Consider the following 14370-nt stretch of genomic DNA (forward strand, 5'->3'; position numbering starts at 1 on the left):
CTTTCCCTTGTTGTTATTATAGATGCTTGTTGCTGTCCCTGCTCTCTGTATTAGGTTTAAATAACATTAAGGTAGGACACGAGTATGAATTTTAGCGTGGTTTATATTAGAGATGGCACGATACCACTTTTTTATGTCCGATACCGATACTGATATCATAAATTTGGATATCTGCCGATACCGATATGAATCCGATATAGTGTTTTTTAATCAACAAAACTGTTTTTTAAATATCTTGCTGCATTTTGTATAAGTTCATACTCAAGTTTAAAACAACAACTACACTAAAGCTATTCTGTTATACCTGTATGCAAAAAAAAATATTTCATAGTTCAGCAATACTGATCAATCTAATAAACTTACAGTTTTTTACAGACGCTAGGACACATTTCTCAATACTTCGGTCACTTTTGCAAAACTCTTCACACAATCCTCCTAACTGACCCGTCAGCTTGGCAAAGCAGTTCATTTCACATTCAAAATGCACTACAACTACCAAAACACTTCATTCAGGTCTCAAATAAACTCATTCTTCCAGAACACTAGCAAAGGTTGACAGCCGACAAACACACTTTGTCACCCACAAAACAATGACCTAAAAAACACTAACAACATGTAGCATTACACAGTGTTTTCTTGTGTAAAACAAGGACACATCTCTGTTTATAATTTCAACATATGTTACTGGAATGGATCAGACATGCAGAATTCATTAATATTTGTTTATGTATTTTTATTTTTTTGCACTAAGTAATTCCAAAATACAAGAATTTGTATACACACCATCCACTGATACACATACAATAGTAATGCTAATCTACTCGGTCTTCTCCATTTGGCCACATCACATCTTATGTCATCTAGGGCAATACACCTAGGAAAGAATCTTCTGGCATGGCAGAATTGAAGGAGTTGAAAAATTGAAGGAGTAACACCTGTGTAGATGTTCATCTACAATGAGAATAAGCTGTGGCTGGTTAAACTGCATTTTTAGATTTAAAATATGTTTCAATAAAATATTGCTGTTGGATTTTGCTGTCTTTTCAAGTTTTGCATTGTGTTATTGTTTTGGCCATAAGTTTAACAGTTTTGAAAACAGTATGTAAGCACATGCAAAATGTCCTGTCCGTACAAAGATTTTTGGCAGTTGTTGTGTCTGAGTGAGAAGATGATTCATGAAATTTGAGAGATGTAGTCATTGAATGCATTTTGTGCCAAAACAATGATAACTGGTCCTCAGTTTAGCCCACATAGACTTCTGTTGTGCTCACTGTGTGAGGAGTTTTGCAAACTTGACCTAAGTATTGAGAAATGTGTCCTAGCGTCTGTAAAAAACTGTAAACCTGCACCATCCTCCCTATTCTGGTATTTTAAAGAGTACTTAGCGTAAATATTAAGCAACCTAACTAATAGGGTTCCAACTCCCAGCAACAAAAATAAATAAATAAAAAATGGGGAACCACCCCTCACACTCCACCTCATGATGCTTAATCGACGTAATCAACCTTAATTTGATGCAGTGTGAAAAAAAAGATGCACAGAAATCAATTATTTTTCAAGAAATATTAAATAGATTCAACATCTTTCTTCAACAAAATTGCAGACTGCACAGATGGTACCTTCCCAAAGGAAAATGTACTATAGCTTACTAGGGTATATATATTATACTTAATAGTTACTATATACAGTAATGGACTTCTATTCATTTTGCATCAAATTAAAACTTTGGGTGTCAGATAATTATTTATTAAAAGCTAGACATTTTAAATGAGAATAAGTAGAGCTGGGCGATAGAACGATAACGATATGTATCGCGATATAACTTTTACTCGATAGAGAAATTAAGCTATCGCGATAGACCTCGCCGCTCTTGTCCTCTTAAAATAAAAAAATTAAAAAAAAATTTTAAAAAAAGGTCAGCCAATCCAAACTAAGTAGCGCAGAGCCGAACCAATCACAGCCGCAGCGTCACGTCGCGTGACTTGTTACGTACAGCACAAGTGCCAAGCCGCACGTGTTTGTTTGGGAAGCAGCCAGCGGGTAATGGAGCCAGCGCGTAATGGAGGAAATGAGTGTGCCGACTAGAAAAATCAACCGAGCGTGACCGAAGAGAAAACAGATGATGGTTCCAACGCCGGAGAGATTGTCGAACGGAAGAGCCATAGAAGTTCCGTAGTGTGAAGGTATTTCGGCTATTTCAAGTCTGACAAAAAACAGAGTAGCGTGCACTGTAAATTGTGCCGAAAGCAAGTCTGGAAATGCAATAAACTGGTGCATGCGTCACACTGTGCGCCACGTTATTGTTTCGGTGAAATGAATTTCTACAATACTGTTACTGTTAATTCTACTCTCTGCAGTGTTTAAATGCTTACATATACACACAGTTACTGTCCCTCCACACATACGACTCGGTTCTGCTTCTATGCCCCAGCTTTGTTTACTTTTTCCCACCGAGGCTTCTAGACTTCTGATTGGCCAACATTTCTGCACGGTTAGGAATCTAGCGCCACCTGCTGCTTTGGCATGTTCATAGCAGCGTTTTCCTTCATTTCTGCCTTTATGTGTGGACGGGATTATTTTTAAAACGAAAACGGAAAATCTCCGTTTTCAAAAATACCCGTGTACGTGTGGACGTAGCCTCAGTCTCTGACTGGAAGCGCTAATTCGTCATTCGGCTTTTGTCAGACTAAAGTAACTGTTAAAACTGTTTGAAAAGCTAAGCTATACAACAAGGAGAGATTGAGAATTTCCTTTTAGTTCTCAGTTTATTTGATATTGACAAAAGTTAGTCAGTTTTGTCTGTTATTCTGTAAAACAAACTAAGATTTATTTTTAGAATTAATACTTTGTTTCTAAGTGGAATTGACAATTTAGTCTGTTTCGTTTGTTCTATTTTGAAACTTAAACGCTTTAGCGGCTGCCTTTTGTGTAGTTTGCAATATTTGCCTTTATTTATCTGAAAAAGTCTCATGTTCCTTAAGTACATCTACCCTGTTGAACTTATTATGGGAAATAAATATTTAAATAAAAATAAGCTGCTGATTATTTCACATTTTACTTGTGAGCAACGGCACATTTAAATCTTACAAATATAGTTATTTGGCTTATATCGTGATAGATATCGTTATCGCCTGAAATGAAAAAAACATATCGTGATATGAAAAAATCTCATATCGCCCAGCTCTAAGAATAGGAAAGAAAAGTATGTCTTTGTGCCCCCTTTTCCCTGTTAATGCCCTATCGGCCCCCTTGGCTAAACTTTGCTAGATCCGCCCCTGCACAGTTACCAGCGTCAGCTACGTAGAAAAAGATCCTCGAGTAGAAAGTAATATTAAATACATTCTAACAACAGCTGATCAAGCTTAAACGTGCTGCTGTTGTTCAGCCGCTGGTTTCCTCTTTCTGGTGCGAAGTGGGCCAAAAGCAAACTAGAGACACGGACTCCCGACAGAAAAGCCGATCAGCTGATCGTTAAGCAGTTTCATGATTGAAGTAGCAGCAAGAAGAAGCAGTCGCTCCATATATCGCCTGTTAAGCTTAACGCAGGAATGCTTTACAAACATTCAGAGATGGACTTACACACTTGCTTTACTTCTCTCGGGATAACTTTGTCGGAGATGAAATGCCGGGTTGCTAGCGAAGCTCCAAATGCTATCCAGACCACAGGTCCCGCATGCCACAGCCGCTCTATCACGTGATGCATACTGCTCTGACGTGCTAACGTTCTGAGGTGAGTTACGGCGTGTGGCAAGTTTTGTGAGGTGCTTTCGTGATATTTAATGGATCGGATTACATTTTTTATTTTTCTCCGATATCCGATCCAGTAATTTAGGTCAGTATCGGACCGATACCGATACGTAATATCGGATCGGTCCATCTCTAGTTTATATGTATATAACAAAGTGACTAGTAGACTATACTATACTGTGCTACACTTTATAGAAATTTGTAATGGTTGGAAACTTACTGCCTTTATGAACTTATTGTAATACACTAGCTTGTACAAGGTTCATATTTGTGGCCTCAGAGATGAGAAGAATTTAAAACTATGCATTAAGGATAAAAAGGTAAGGGTCTTGGTAAATCTCTTATCCCTCTATATGCTTTTATAAAATTTAATTTAATTTTTGTGCAGCTGAACCTGCTGCTGCAAAGCAAAATGATGGTGTGTGTGTGTGAGACAAGAATGAAGGATGGGAAGTTTTATGATGTCTCATCTCAGCCAGGGGGCAAATATAATGAGCACCAAGGATCATCATTCACTTTGTCACTAAGTAGAAACGGAAGGCTGCCAAAGAGCCTAAAAGTAGGCGAGGCAGATGGGTGCTACCATCACCTCTCCCTGACCCGTTCAAAAAATGAATGCACAATTAAAAAAAAAAGAAAAAAAAGAAGGCGCATGCAAAACAAAAGGTATGCAAAGTGGAGAGAGCCCAAGTCTAAGAAGCAAATGTCAAATTTTTAAATAACTTAGCTAATTCACAGATGTAAAAAGAAAATTATCACCACATGCAAGCTGTGATCAAAAGATGCTGAGGACTTCTAAAATACTAACAACCACCAGTGCTATCCCATAGCCTTGTCCTATATATATACACCTATGGTATCAATATGAAGCTCCTACGTCGTCTTGTTCTCGAGGTATCACTTTCACAAACTTAGCTGTGCGCGCCCGCTCGCTCACCTGGCAGGGTGACAACATTACACCATCAGCCTTTTACGGCTTAGGGGTAAAGATCAAAAACCCCTGACCAGATTTAAATTTGCCCAGTGTGACACTTTAGGTTGTTTTCTCATGGACTGTTTTCAGCATGCCTGCCGTGCCATCACTGTGTTGTTAACTCCCCTCGACATGAGTTTCTGTGATACCAGGTGAATTTCTCCCAGAGATTCTGTCTTGCTTCCCTCAAAAGCAAAGCAGAATACATCTGCATGAATGATATAGGAGGCATAGATGAAGATGCAGGAAAGAAAGATAGTAAAGATAGAAGAGTCTGAATATCTTAGATCAATCAATCAAAAACAACAGAGTGCGCAAGAGAGGTGACGAAGAAAGTAAAGGGCCACAGTGAAGAATCATGGATGTAGAGAGAGGAGATACAGAGGGGGATGCTAGGGATGGAGTGAAAGAGCATCTCACCTGACAGAGTTAGCCTTTCTTCCCTCCACTTTCATGAAGACTTTGACATGATCAAACCGAGCTTGCACATACATCTTCAACCTGAAAAACAAACTCACATTAACACCAAGAACTAAACATATGGCCACAGTGACTAGCTTTAAGGTAGTGACGAAAAGGGTCAAAACACAAAGAGCTCATTGACTGAGCGTGGCACAGCAGTGATCCAAATGTACACTGGTATACTGACTGACATATGTATAGGCTCCCACTGAGGTTCCTATGCAAATTAAATCACTGTATGTACTGTCAACCACAGCACCTGAGCCTGCTGCGAACAGCTAGCCAATGGAACATGCAGAGTTGAAACCTCACTGGCTTGAAACTAGAAAGAGCCTGTGTATAAAAGATTGGCAAAGACTATGTCACGTCTCTATTTAAAGAGCTGTACACCTCTACACAATGCTCTTGATGTGGATTTTGCAGTAAGGCACTGATCGCTGTTATCAGTATAAAGCTTAGGTCAGAGGAGTCAAATCACTGCTCTGTAAGAGGTTCAGATAAGAAATAGTGCAATCTAAGAAGCTGCCCTGTTCAAAGACTACTGTTCAGGATGGGAGAAACAAGAGCTTGGGAAATGGAAAAAAAGAGCAAATGTATGTCAACGTGCGGAGACCCCGACCACATCCTGTGTTACTGAACTGTACTGAGCTGATCGATAACAAAGAGCAGCACAGAAGATTACCTCTTGAAAAACAGCTTCTGTGTGCAGGGAGATAAATTCAACTTATTAAAAGCTGACAATCTATCCACTCTGAGAAACATGAGCATAGCTGTGACAAAGCACAGTAGCAGAAATCACCAGCGTTACAGGCAACCCATCTCATTCACATTCTACAGATAACTTTAATTAGATACAGTAATATTTATGAAACTTCCTGTGGAACGGTGAACTGTAGCTATCAAAATCTTTTATTGAACATGAGCCTCCCAAGGCTTTCAGTTTCATTAAGGTTATGAGGGTTGGTCTTCCTTGATCTCTTGTGTTCTGGGGGCCTCTGGATGTCTGGAGTTTTGATCTCCTCCATACCTGCTTCATGCCCTGGAGGATGGGGCTGTGGCCCCCCCACACCCTCTAGCAGATCATTACATGAAGGAACCTTTTAAAAAACAAAAAACAAGCGCGTCCATGCTCACAGGTGTACACACGGGTGATCACACCCACAAACTACACCCTTTTTGGCTCCTACCTCAAAGCACACTGTGTTCTGTTGATCTTATGTGCTGCACAATAATGTTTAATATTTAGTATTTACTGTCATATTCCCATATATCATTGTGATGTTGTTTATTCTATTACTCTTGTTCTCTTCTGCTTGTTTTCTTTTTTCTTTCTCAGCAGGTGACCCAGGTGACTGATATATGCATTTTTTTTTCTTCTTTTTTTTCTTTTTCTGCCCGTTCTGTTGGTTTTTGGTTTTTGCCCTTCTCCCCCGTCCCTCTTCTCAGCTGTTTCTCTTTCCCTCTTTCTTTCTCCCCTTCTTTCCCCCAGTAAAGTCTGTCCCATATTCAGTAAGTGAAAATAAAATAAACAATAAAAGGTGAATCAAATGGACCATTATGGCAAGGCTGGGATGGTCAATTTGGTAAAGTAAATCCGTTGGGCATCTTTCTTTGCCTTTAGACAACAATTCTGATGGCAAAAGAGCCAAACGGGACAGGCAAAAAAAAAAAAAAAAAAAAAAAAAAAAGGTTATGAGGGTTTACTACTAGAACTGAACCCTGACTACACAAAAACGTAAAGCTTATATTAACTTTATCATCAGCAGTTTAAATTTGCTATTTAAAACACACTGTGTCTAAGGTTTTCTAAAATTTGAAGAAAGTCATTTTACCACCAGGCTGTCACTGTTGTCAGATGGTTGGAATGGCCCCAATGTTGTTGAGGAGTAAAACATGAACCTCAATTGCACATCAAAATGAAGACAGCGAGAGAGGCACATTCTGCTGCAGTCAGTCTAAATTATCTGGATTGCTGAGCTGACTGAAGTAGCAGGCTCATGTACCTAGGTGATGTTGGTGGTGACCACTGTTCCCTTTTCATAAGCAGTCTAAAAGGAAATCGATATTCACTCATTACCCAAAGATTTTTAGACTCCATGTGGGACAAAACCTGTAAGCACACCATTTGGTTTTAGTCATCCTCATTTTAGCTCATTGCTAGGATCATTTTTGAGCTCCTTTAGTCAACTTTTAGAAGCTGTCTATGTCCACCAAAACTACAGCCCAATTCTTGTCTTTTTTCTGATCATCAGGACATTTTTAAAAGACTAATATCATTTCCTTTGTTTTCTTTCACCTGGAAATCACAAACAAAAACAGTAATGTGTGTGTGTGTGTTTTTTTTTTTTTAACAGTTAATATAATGGCCCAGAAATAGCAACTTTGTAATGATAGCTCTGCAGTGCAACCAGTTTACATCATCCACCCAGGGTCCATTGTACAAGAAAAGTAATGATAGTTTTTGTAGATCAAAATAGGTATTAAGTATTGTCAGAGTTCAAAAAATAATGAAAATAGTGAAAGCAGTTTTAAAAGCATGATTTATAGCAGGAGAGCTTTTACAGCGTATTAAGACCCACAGTCAAAACCATGGTTCTATTTGAACACAAGACTCTATTGTGCTGTTCTGCTGTAGCTGATTCAGACGCTTAATGTGACAGTTTACGAGACAATTTTGGGCAATGCAAAAATCTTGTATACAATGCATTACAATTTTGAAGCAGGTCAAATTGGATACTTGACATTAAACCATTAAGTATGAATGCCACCATCCACATTTCAACTATAATTACTGTGAATGATTCATTTGGCTTCCTTTTCTCCGCTCTCTTTCTCAACTATGAGAATCTACGAACAAAACACTACTTCAAACTCGCTGCCAACAATAAAAAGTGCTCATTAAAACTTTTCAACAGAAAACAAAGGGCTGAGCAGCAGTCATTATCCCCGAACTTAGAGGTCTTTCAAGCCATACATCAAAGAGGTGTTAACTTCTAGGTCTATTATCACATTGTTATGTTTTCTATTTTTATTCATGGGTTTAAAAAAAAAAACTAAACTAATCGGTGTGAGCTGAATTTCTATTGCTGAATGAAACGGATTAGTTTATGATTTCCAGCTTTGCTGCAAGATAAAGCTGGAGTTTTAGCAGATTTATAAAAATCAGTAACGCTAAACACAAGGGATCACATACCTGAAATTACTCCCAAGATCACAGAAATAGTTTTCACTTTGACGGCAAGTCACTAGTACTATTCCCAAATGAATCAATGCACAGTTGCTGCTTGTCCACACTGCCACAAAGCAAGGACAAAGTTTTATCTAGGAGCACATTCCAAAGCAAGGAAAGGTACTAACAGCTCACGGGAACTAGATTACTCGAATAATTGTCTACTAGGCCGGGCCATTGTAATTCAGTACTGTCAAAGTTGTCCCTTGACAACTGACAGGGAGTACTGACAGGGTCCAGACAGAGAGAGCATATTTCTCCCACACTGGCTTCTCTTAATTGCTCCCCATTAAATCCAGAATGAAATTTAAAATCCTTCTCCTCACATACAAGGTCCTGAACTTGTGGGTATTTAAAAGTAGAACAGAAGAGGCACAGCCTGCAGCCTTCATGCACCTCTTCTGTGGAACCAGCTCCCAGTTTGGCTTTGGGAGATAGACACCCTCTCTACGTTATTCATCTCTGGCTCTCCTGCACAGCGTGTATTTGTCCCGTCTTTCTCCCCCATTATTCCAAACTGGTTGTGACAGATGGCTGCCCCCCCCTCCCCAAGCCTGGCTCTGCTAGACGTTTGTTCCTGTTAAAACAGTTTTTCCTTCCCACTGGCACCAAGTGCTTGCTCAAAGGGTCTGATTGCTGTGGATTTCTCTATATTATTGTAGGGTCTTTACCTTGTTGTAAGGTAAACAACCCTTGGCTGTAAGGTGTGATTGTTGTTGCTATATAAATAAAACTGAATTTAATTATCCTACAGTTTTAAATGTGTACACAATATGTACACATGAACATGTTGGTTTTCCTGTTCTAATGATGAAACTTTAATTACAGACACATTTCTGTGTGGCTCTGTTAGTGTCTCAACCTTCACTTAGAAGTGGTTTCCTTTTACAGACTCAGTTTCTTGAAGCAACGTTTAGAGCTTTTACATCATTTTTCAAATAAATATCTCAGCTTCTAAAAACAAACTGAACCAAAAAAAAAAAAACACATGTTCTGTTTTCAAATGTGAGGGGGGAAAGCTCACTTCTGACGTGTGACAGGGTCCGACTCTGTAGGGTGAATATAAGAAGTCAAGATCTGCTTCAAGGTTTGTTTGTCAGACACCCTGCAACAAAAATAGGCATCGTTAATAGAGAGGCAAATGCAAGAGAAAATAAAGGATCAATAATGGTCCCAACTTCAATTCAATATCAACACACTTTGGTTTCAGGGCACACTTAAACGCTAAAGATTTAGAAGAAACTTTTGTGATACACTATTGAAGAAATGTAATTATTACTTGATTACTCACCTCCTCTGAGTGAACTCTGAACTGCTCTGAGGAAATATGAGCTTCAGGTGCCACAGAAACAGTTTTTCTCTAGAAGAGACAGAAATGCACATTTTTATTTGCAGCTCATCAAAAACAGTGTTTTCATATAAGGTTATTGTTATTCTCACTGTACTCAATTCACAGTCAAACACAAATGCCCTTGTTTAATTTCAGAGCACAACATGGACACGGCTCTAATCTGTCCAAGACAATACATCTGGCTGCTTCCAAGATCCTGTCCATCTGTGTGACTGCGTGCAAATGAAAAAACCAAAAAGAAGAAGAAGAAAAAAAAAACAGTCACCATGGAAACCGTGACATATACACTCAATACTAGGACACCAGCTGGCCAATATCGCATAATAATCACTTCTTCTGGGGTAATGCTTTGGGCAGTAACTGTGAAATGTGGTCGGGTTTTCTGGGTTGCTGGGTGTGCTCTACAACCAAACAATCATTCCCTAAGCAGCTGCAGTATTCTACTACTGCCGTCAGATAAAGCCAACAAAACCTAATACATCAAACCGTTTGGGAGATAAGAATAACATGATGTATGATGATCTATTCCTTAGTAATCTCTTACAGAATCTTTTGGTGGATTCACAACACTTAATATTCCACATAGCTATTTCGTCAAACTATAGCAGATCATACACCAAGTGATCATCATAAAATAAATATAATGCTGCAGAGGAAGAAAGGACTAGAATAAAACCTAATGGCACAAGCAGCAGCATGCTGTTCTCTCCAGAGTCATGCCACAGAATAGTGAGTGCTAAACCTAACTACAAGGACTTGTGTTAACCAAGACCACAGAGTTTGCCATGAGTAGGGTGGAGCTGAATCATCAAACACTTCTACAGCAAAGCAGAGGACTAAAGCCTTAACAGATCTTAAAAATGAAGATGAAACATTACCCTCAAAAAGTCCCAAAGCATAAATGTAAGGAGAGCAAAGGAGACCTTGTTATTAGGGCTTTGCTACTCACCAAGATTGACTTGGAGCACATCATGGAGGTTTGTTTTTGTTACGAGCACCATCAGTGCACCAGCACGTGCATCAACCTCCTATTGTCTGCCATTCTCATCAACCTGCTCTTTCCTCTGATGTATTCCTACCTGAGTGGCTGCAGAAGGCTCACTCGCAACCGTATAAAGCTAGTGAAGCTACAGCATGGAGGTTGGTAAGTGGTGTCTTGATCCCTCTTATTTACTCCCTCATCTCCATCACCAACAGCATCATCCCTCTGCTGGTTTTACAGTTTCTGTTTATTAATAACAAGTTGAGGTGGGAGTTACTAGCAGCCCTATACAAGTAACTCTAATACTTTAGCCTACTGATATTAGCTTAGGGGAGAAGCCAGAATCTGACGGTTTGTAGTCTTATTCCTGTTATTGTTTCTTTTTGCTGGGGCTCCCATCGCCCTTATTTGTATTGTTTGTTATTGTTATTTGTAACTAGCTATATTTTCAATATTGTAGGATTTTATATGTTAGGTTAATTTGAGCCATAGAGGTAGGCACATTAACAGTTTTAATCACCAAACTGCTGGGCTTAGGGGTTGCTCTTGGATGGCAGTGATGACAGGAGCTATTGACAGTGGTTTAAGAGAGGGTTATCTACAAAGCTTATCACTGCTCAGGGATAAATAAAGGCCATCTTACTGCATACTGTCATGTTATGACCTTTTGGCCAGATTGTCCACTCAATTTCAGAACAACGAAAGCTCAATTTTAAAGCCAAGCCAGAGAGATTAAACCATCTAGAAAAAAGCCAGCATAACAGTGTACTGTCAGTGTAGACGATGGAAGTCATCCAGAAAAACTTATGAAACATCTGCTGATATCTGGTTGAATTCATTGTGTACATCCACAAAAAGCAGTAAACCTCAGCAGCAGCCCAGATGATCACCAGCCTGTACACTAAGAAAATCGACTGAGCCATTACATTATTAATTAAAGAAGTTGATAGAGTACTTCAGCTTTTACTGGAGTATTTTTTTTAACAGTAGTATCTGTACTTCTACTCAAGTACAGAATGTCTGTACTTTTGCCACCTTTGTACAAAATAGAATGAATAAGGCATCATCTGCACTCTACTGGGAACAAAGTGTCCAAATATGAGAGCTTGAGCTCACAATGGGTTCACAGCTGAGCAGTTCACTTGCTGAAGACACATAGGTGAGTGACAGATAAAACAGGAGAATATTGTGATTGTGGACTAAACTCTCCATAGGTAAATGAAATTATGTCCTGTGAACAGGATAAATATTTAAATGAAAGTAAAGCGGAACTTTAGCTAGTCTGTCAGTTAAACCCAGAACACAGAATAAATCAGCAGTTTAAATTTGTATTTTCAGAGGTAGGAATGAGGAAAATACAAGTTCACTACATTTTATTTGACCATACTTAAATAGTAACAATGCAACTAGCCTAACAACAAAGTTCTGGTCAAATAAATAAATTAGTAGTAAATTAGTAAATACTTAAATAAACTGTATATTTGGATAAATGTCCAAACCACTGACACGTCCTGCTAACTAAAAATCCAGGCAGTGTTCTGTTGTCGGGTCCACATGGTAGCATTATACCATAGATGGCTTTTTTCTCCCCAATGCAAACAGAAACAGGATAAGGAAAAAAAAACAAAAAGATCAAACGTGTGTATTTATACACTGAACAAAAATATAAACGGAACACTTTTGTTTTTGCTCCCATTCCCCATGGGATGGACGTAGAGACCTAAAATTCAATCCAGATACACAATATAACCATCCCTCCCAAACAGTGGTCAAAAATCAGTCCAAATGTGTGGTAGTGGGCACATCTGCTATATTGAGATAATCCATCCCACCTCACAGGTGTGCCACATCAGGATGCTGATCTGACATCATGAGTAGTGCACAGGTGTACCTCAGACTGCCCACAACAAAAGGCCACCCTGGAATGTGCAGTTTTTTGCGCTATTGGGGGTCTGGGGACCCAGAACCGGTCAGTATCTGGTGTGACCACCATTTGCCTCATGCAGTGCAACACATCGTCGCATGGAGTCTATCAGATTGTCAATTGTGGCCTGTGGAATGTTGGTCCACTCCACTTCAATGGCTGTGCGAGGTTGTTGGATATTCGTGGGAACTGGTACACGCCGTCGTATACGCCGGTCAAGCACATCCCGAACATGCTCAATGGGTGACATGTCCGGTGAGTATGCTGGCCATGCAAGAACTGGGACATTCTCAGCTGCCATCTGCCCTGAACAATGTGAACCATGATTCATCCGTGAAGCGCACACCTCTCCAACGTGCCAGACGCCATCGAATGTGAGCATTTGCCCACACAAGTCTGTTACGGCGACGAGCTGGAGTCAGGTCAAGACCCCGATGAGGACGACGGGCATGCAGTTGAGCGTCCCTGAGATGGTTTCTGACAGTTTGTGCAGAAATTGTTTGGTTGTGCAAACCAATTGTTCCAGCAGCTGTCTGGGTGGCTGGTCTCAGACGATCTTGGAGGTGAACCTGCTGGATGTGGAGGTCCTGGGCTGGTGTGGTTACACGAGGTCTGCGGTTGTGAGGCCGGTTGGATGTGCTGCCATATTCTCTGAAACGCCTGTGGAGACGGCTTATGGTTGAGAAATGAACATTCAATGCACGGGCGACAGATCTGGTTGACATTCCTGCTGTCAGCATGCCAATTGCACGCTCCCTCATTGCTTGTGGCATCTGTGGCATTTTGCTGTGAGACAAAACTGCACATTCCAGGGTGGCCTTTTGTTGTGGGCAGTCTGAGGTACACCTGTGCACTACTCATGATGTCAGATCAGCATCCTGATGTGGCACACCTGTGAGGTGGGATGGATTATCTCAATATAGCAGATGTGCCCACTACCACACATTTGGACTGATTTGTGACCACTGTTTGGGAGGGATGGTTATATTGTGTATCTGGATTGAATTTTAGGTCTCTACGTCCATCCCATGGGGAATGGGAGCAGTAACAAAGGTGTTGCGTTTATATTTTTGTTCAGTGTATGTGCGCACAACACTGAGTAAAAGGTTGAATTTTCACTTGGTTGTAAGGTGTGGGGCAAAGTGAAGGCCCCAGCAGACAGGAAGACAATGGACTGGGCGGTGATTTCCTACTTTGGAAGGCATCTAAGAAATCCACCCAATTTTTCAAAGAAATTTATGTGTTTGCTTAGTTTGGGCCAAGTTTCTTGTTTAGTGCGTCAGACTGACTTGCACAAGTGTCTGTGTGTTTCCATGTGTAAGCAAATGAGGGTGGAGCACCAGGTGTGATGCCATTACTCTGTCATTATGGCAAATGGAAATCATGTCTTTCAATGGAAAAGAGGCTTGCCCAAATATGCAGGCAATTGGGTCAGGCCAGGCCAAAATGCATACCTGTGAAAGGTGCCATCATTATTAATCACACACACAAAAAACAAAAACTGGAAAGAGCTGCATATAAAAGTCAAAATCGATCACGCTACCTAGACCTTTAACAGTTTTTACTGATAGCACTGGAACAAGACTGAGTTTTAACAAGATCCAACAAAGCCTATGATCTAATCTGGGAGTAAAACAGCAAACTCACAATTCAGATTCAACTTACTTTATTCTCACTCTGAAAACTCACCGTCTTGGCAAAA

General features: G+C 39.9%; 1 protein-coding gene across 2 annotated transcripts in view; it reads right to left on the reverse strand.

The window, feature by feature from the left end:
- The window catches only part of znhit6 (zinc finger HIT-type containing 6), a 49650-nt gene that overhangs the window by 8887 nt on the left and 26393 nt on the right, over positions 1-14370 (reverse strand). For both annotated transcript variants that reach the window (XM_082509832.1, XM_082509833.1), the window contains exons 6-8: positions 9703-9771; positions 9436-9516; positions 5141-5221 (exon numbers count right to left, since the gene is read on the reverse strand). In XM_082509832.1, the coding sequence (XP_082365958.1) occupies positions 5141-5221; positions 9436-9516; positions 9703-9771 (231 nt within the window). The remainder of the gene's footprint in view (positions 1-5140; positions 5222-9435; positions 9517-9702; positions 9772-14370) is intronic.

The sequence above is a fragment of the Aulonocara stuartgranti genome (assembly GCF_965226115.1).
Source record: "Aulonocara stuartgranti genome assembly, chromosome: 17".
NCBI classification, from domain to species: domain Eukaryota; kingdom Metazoa; phylum Chordata; class Actinopteri; order Cichliformes; family Cichlidae; genus Aulonocara; species Aulonocara stuartgranti.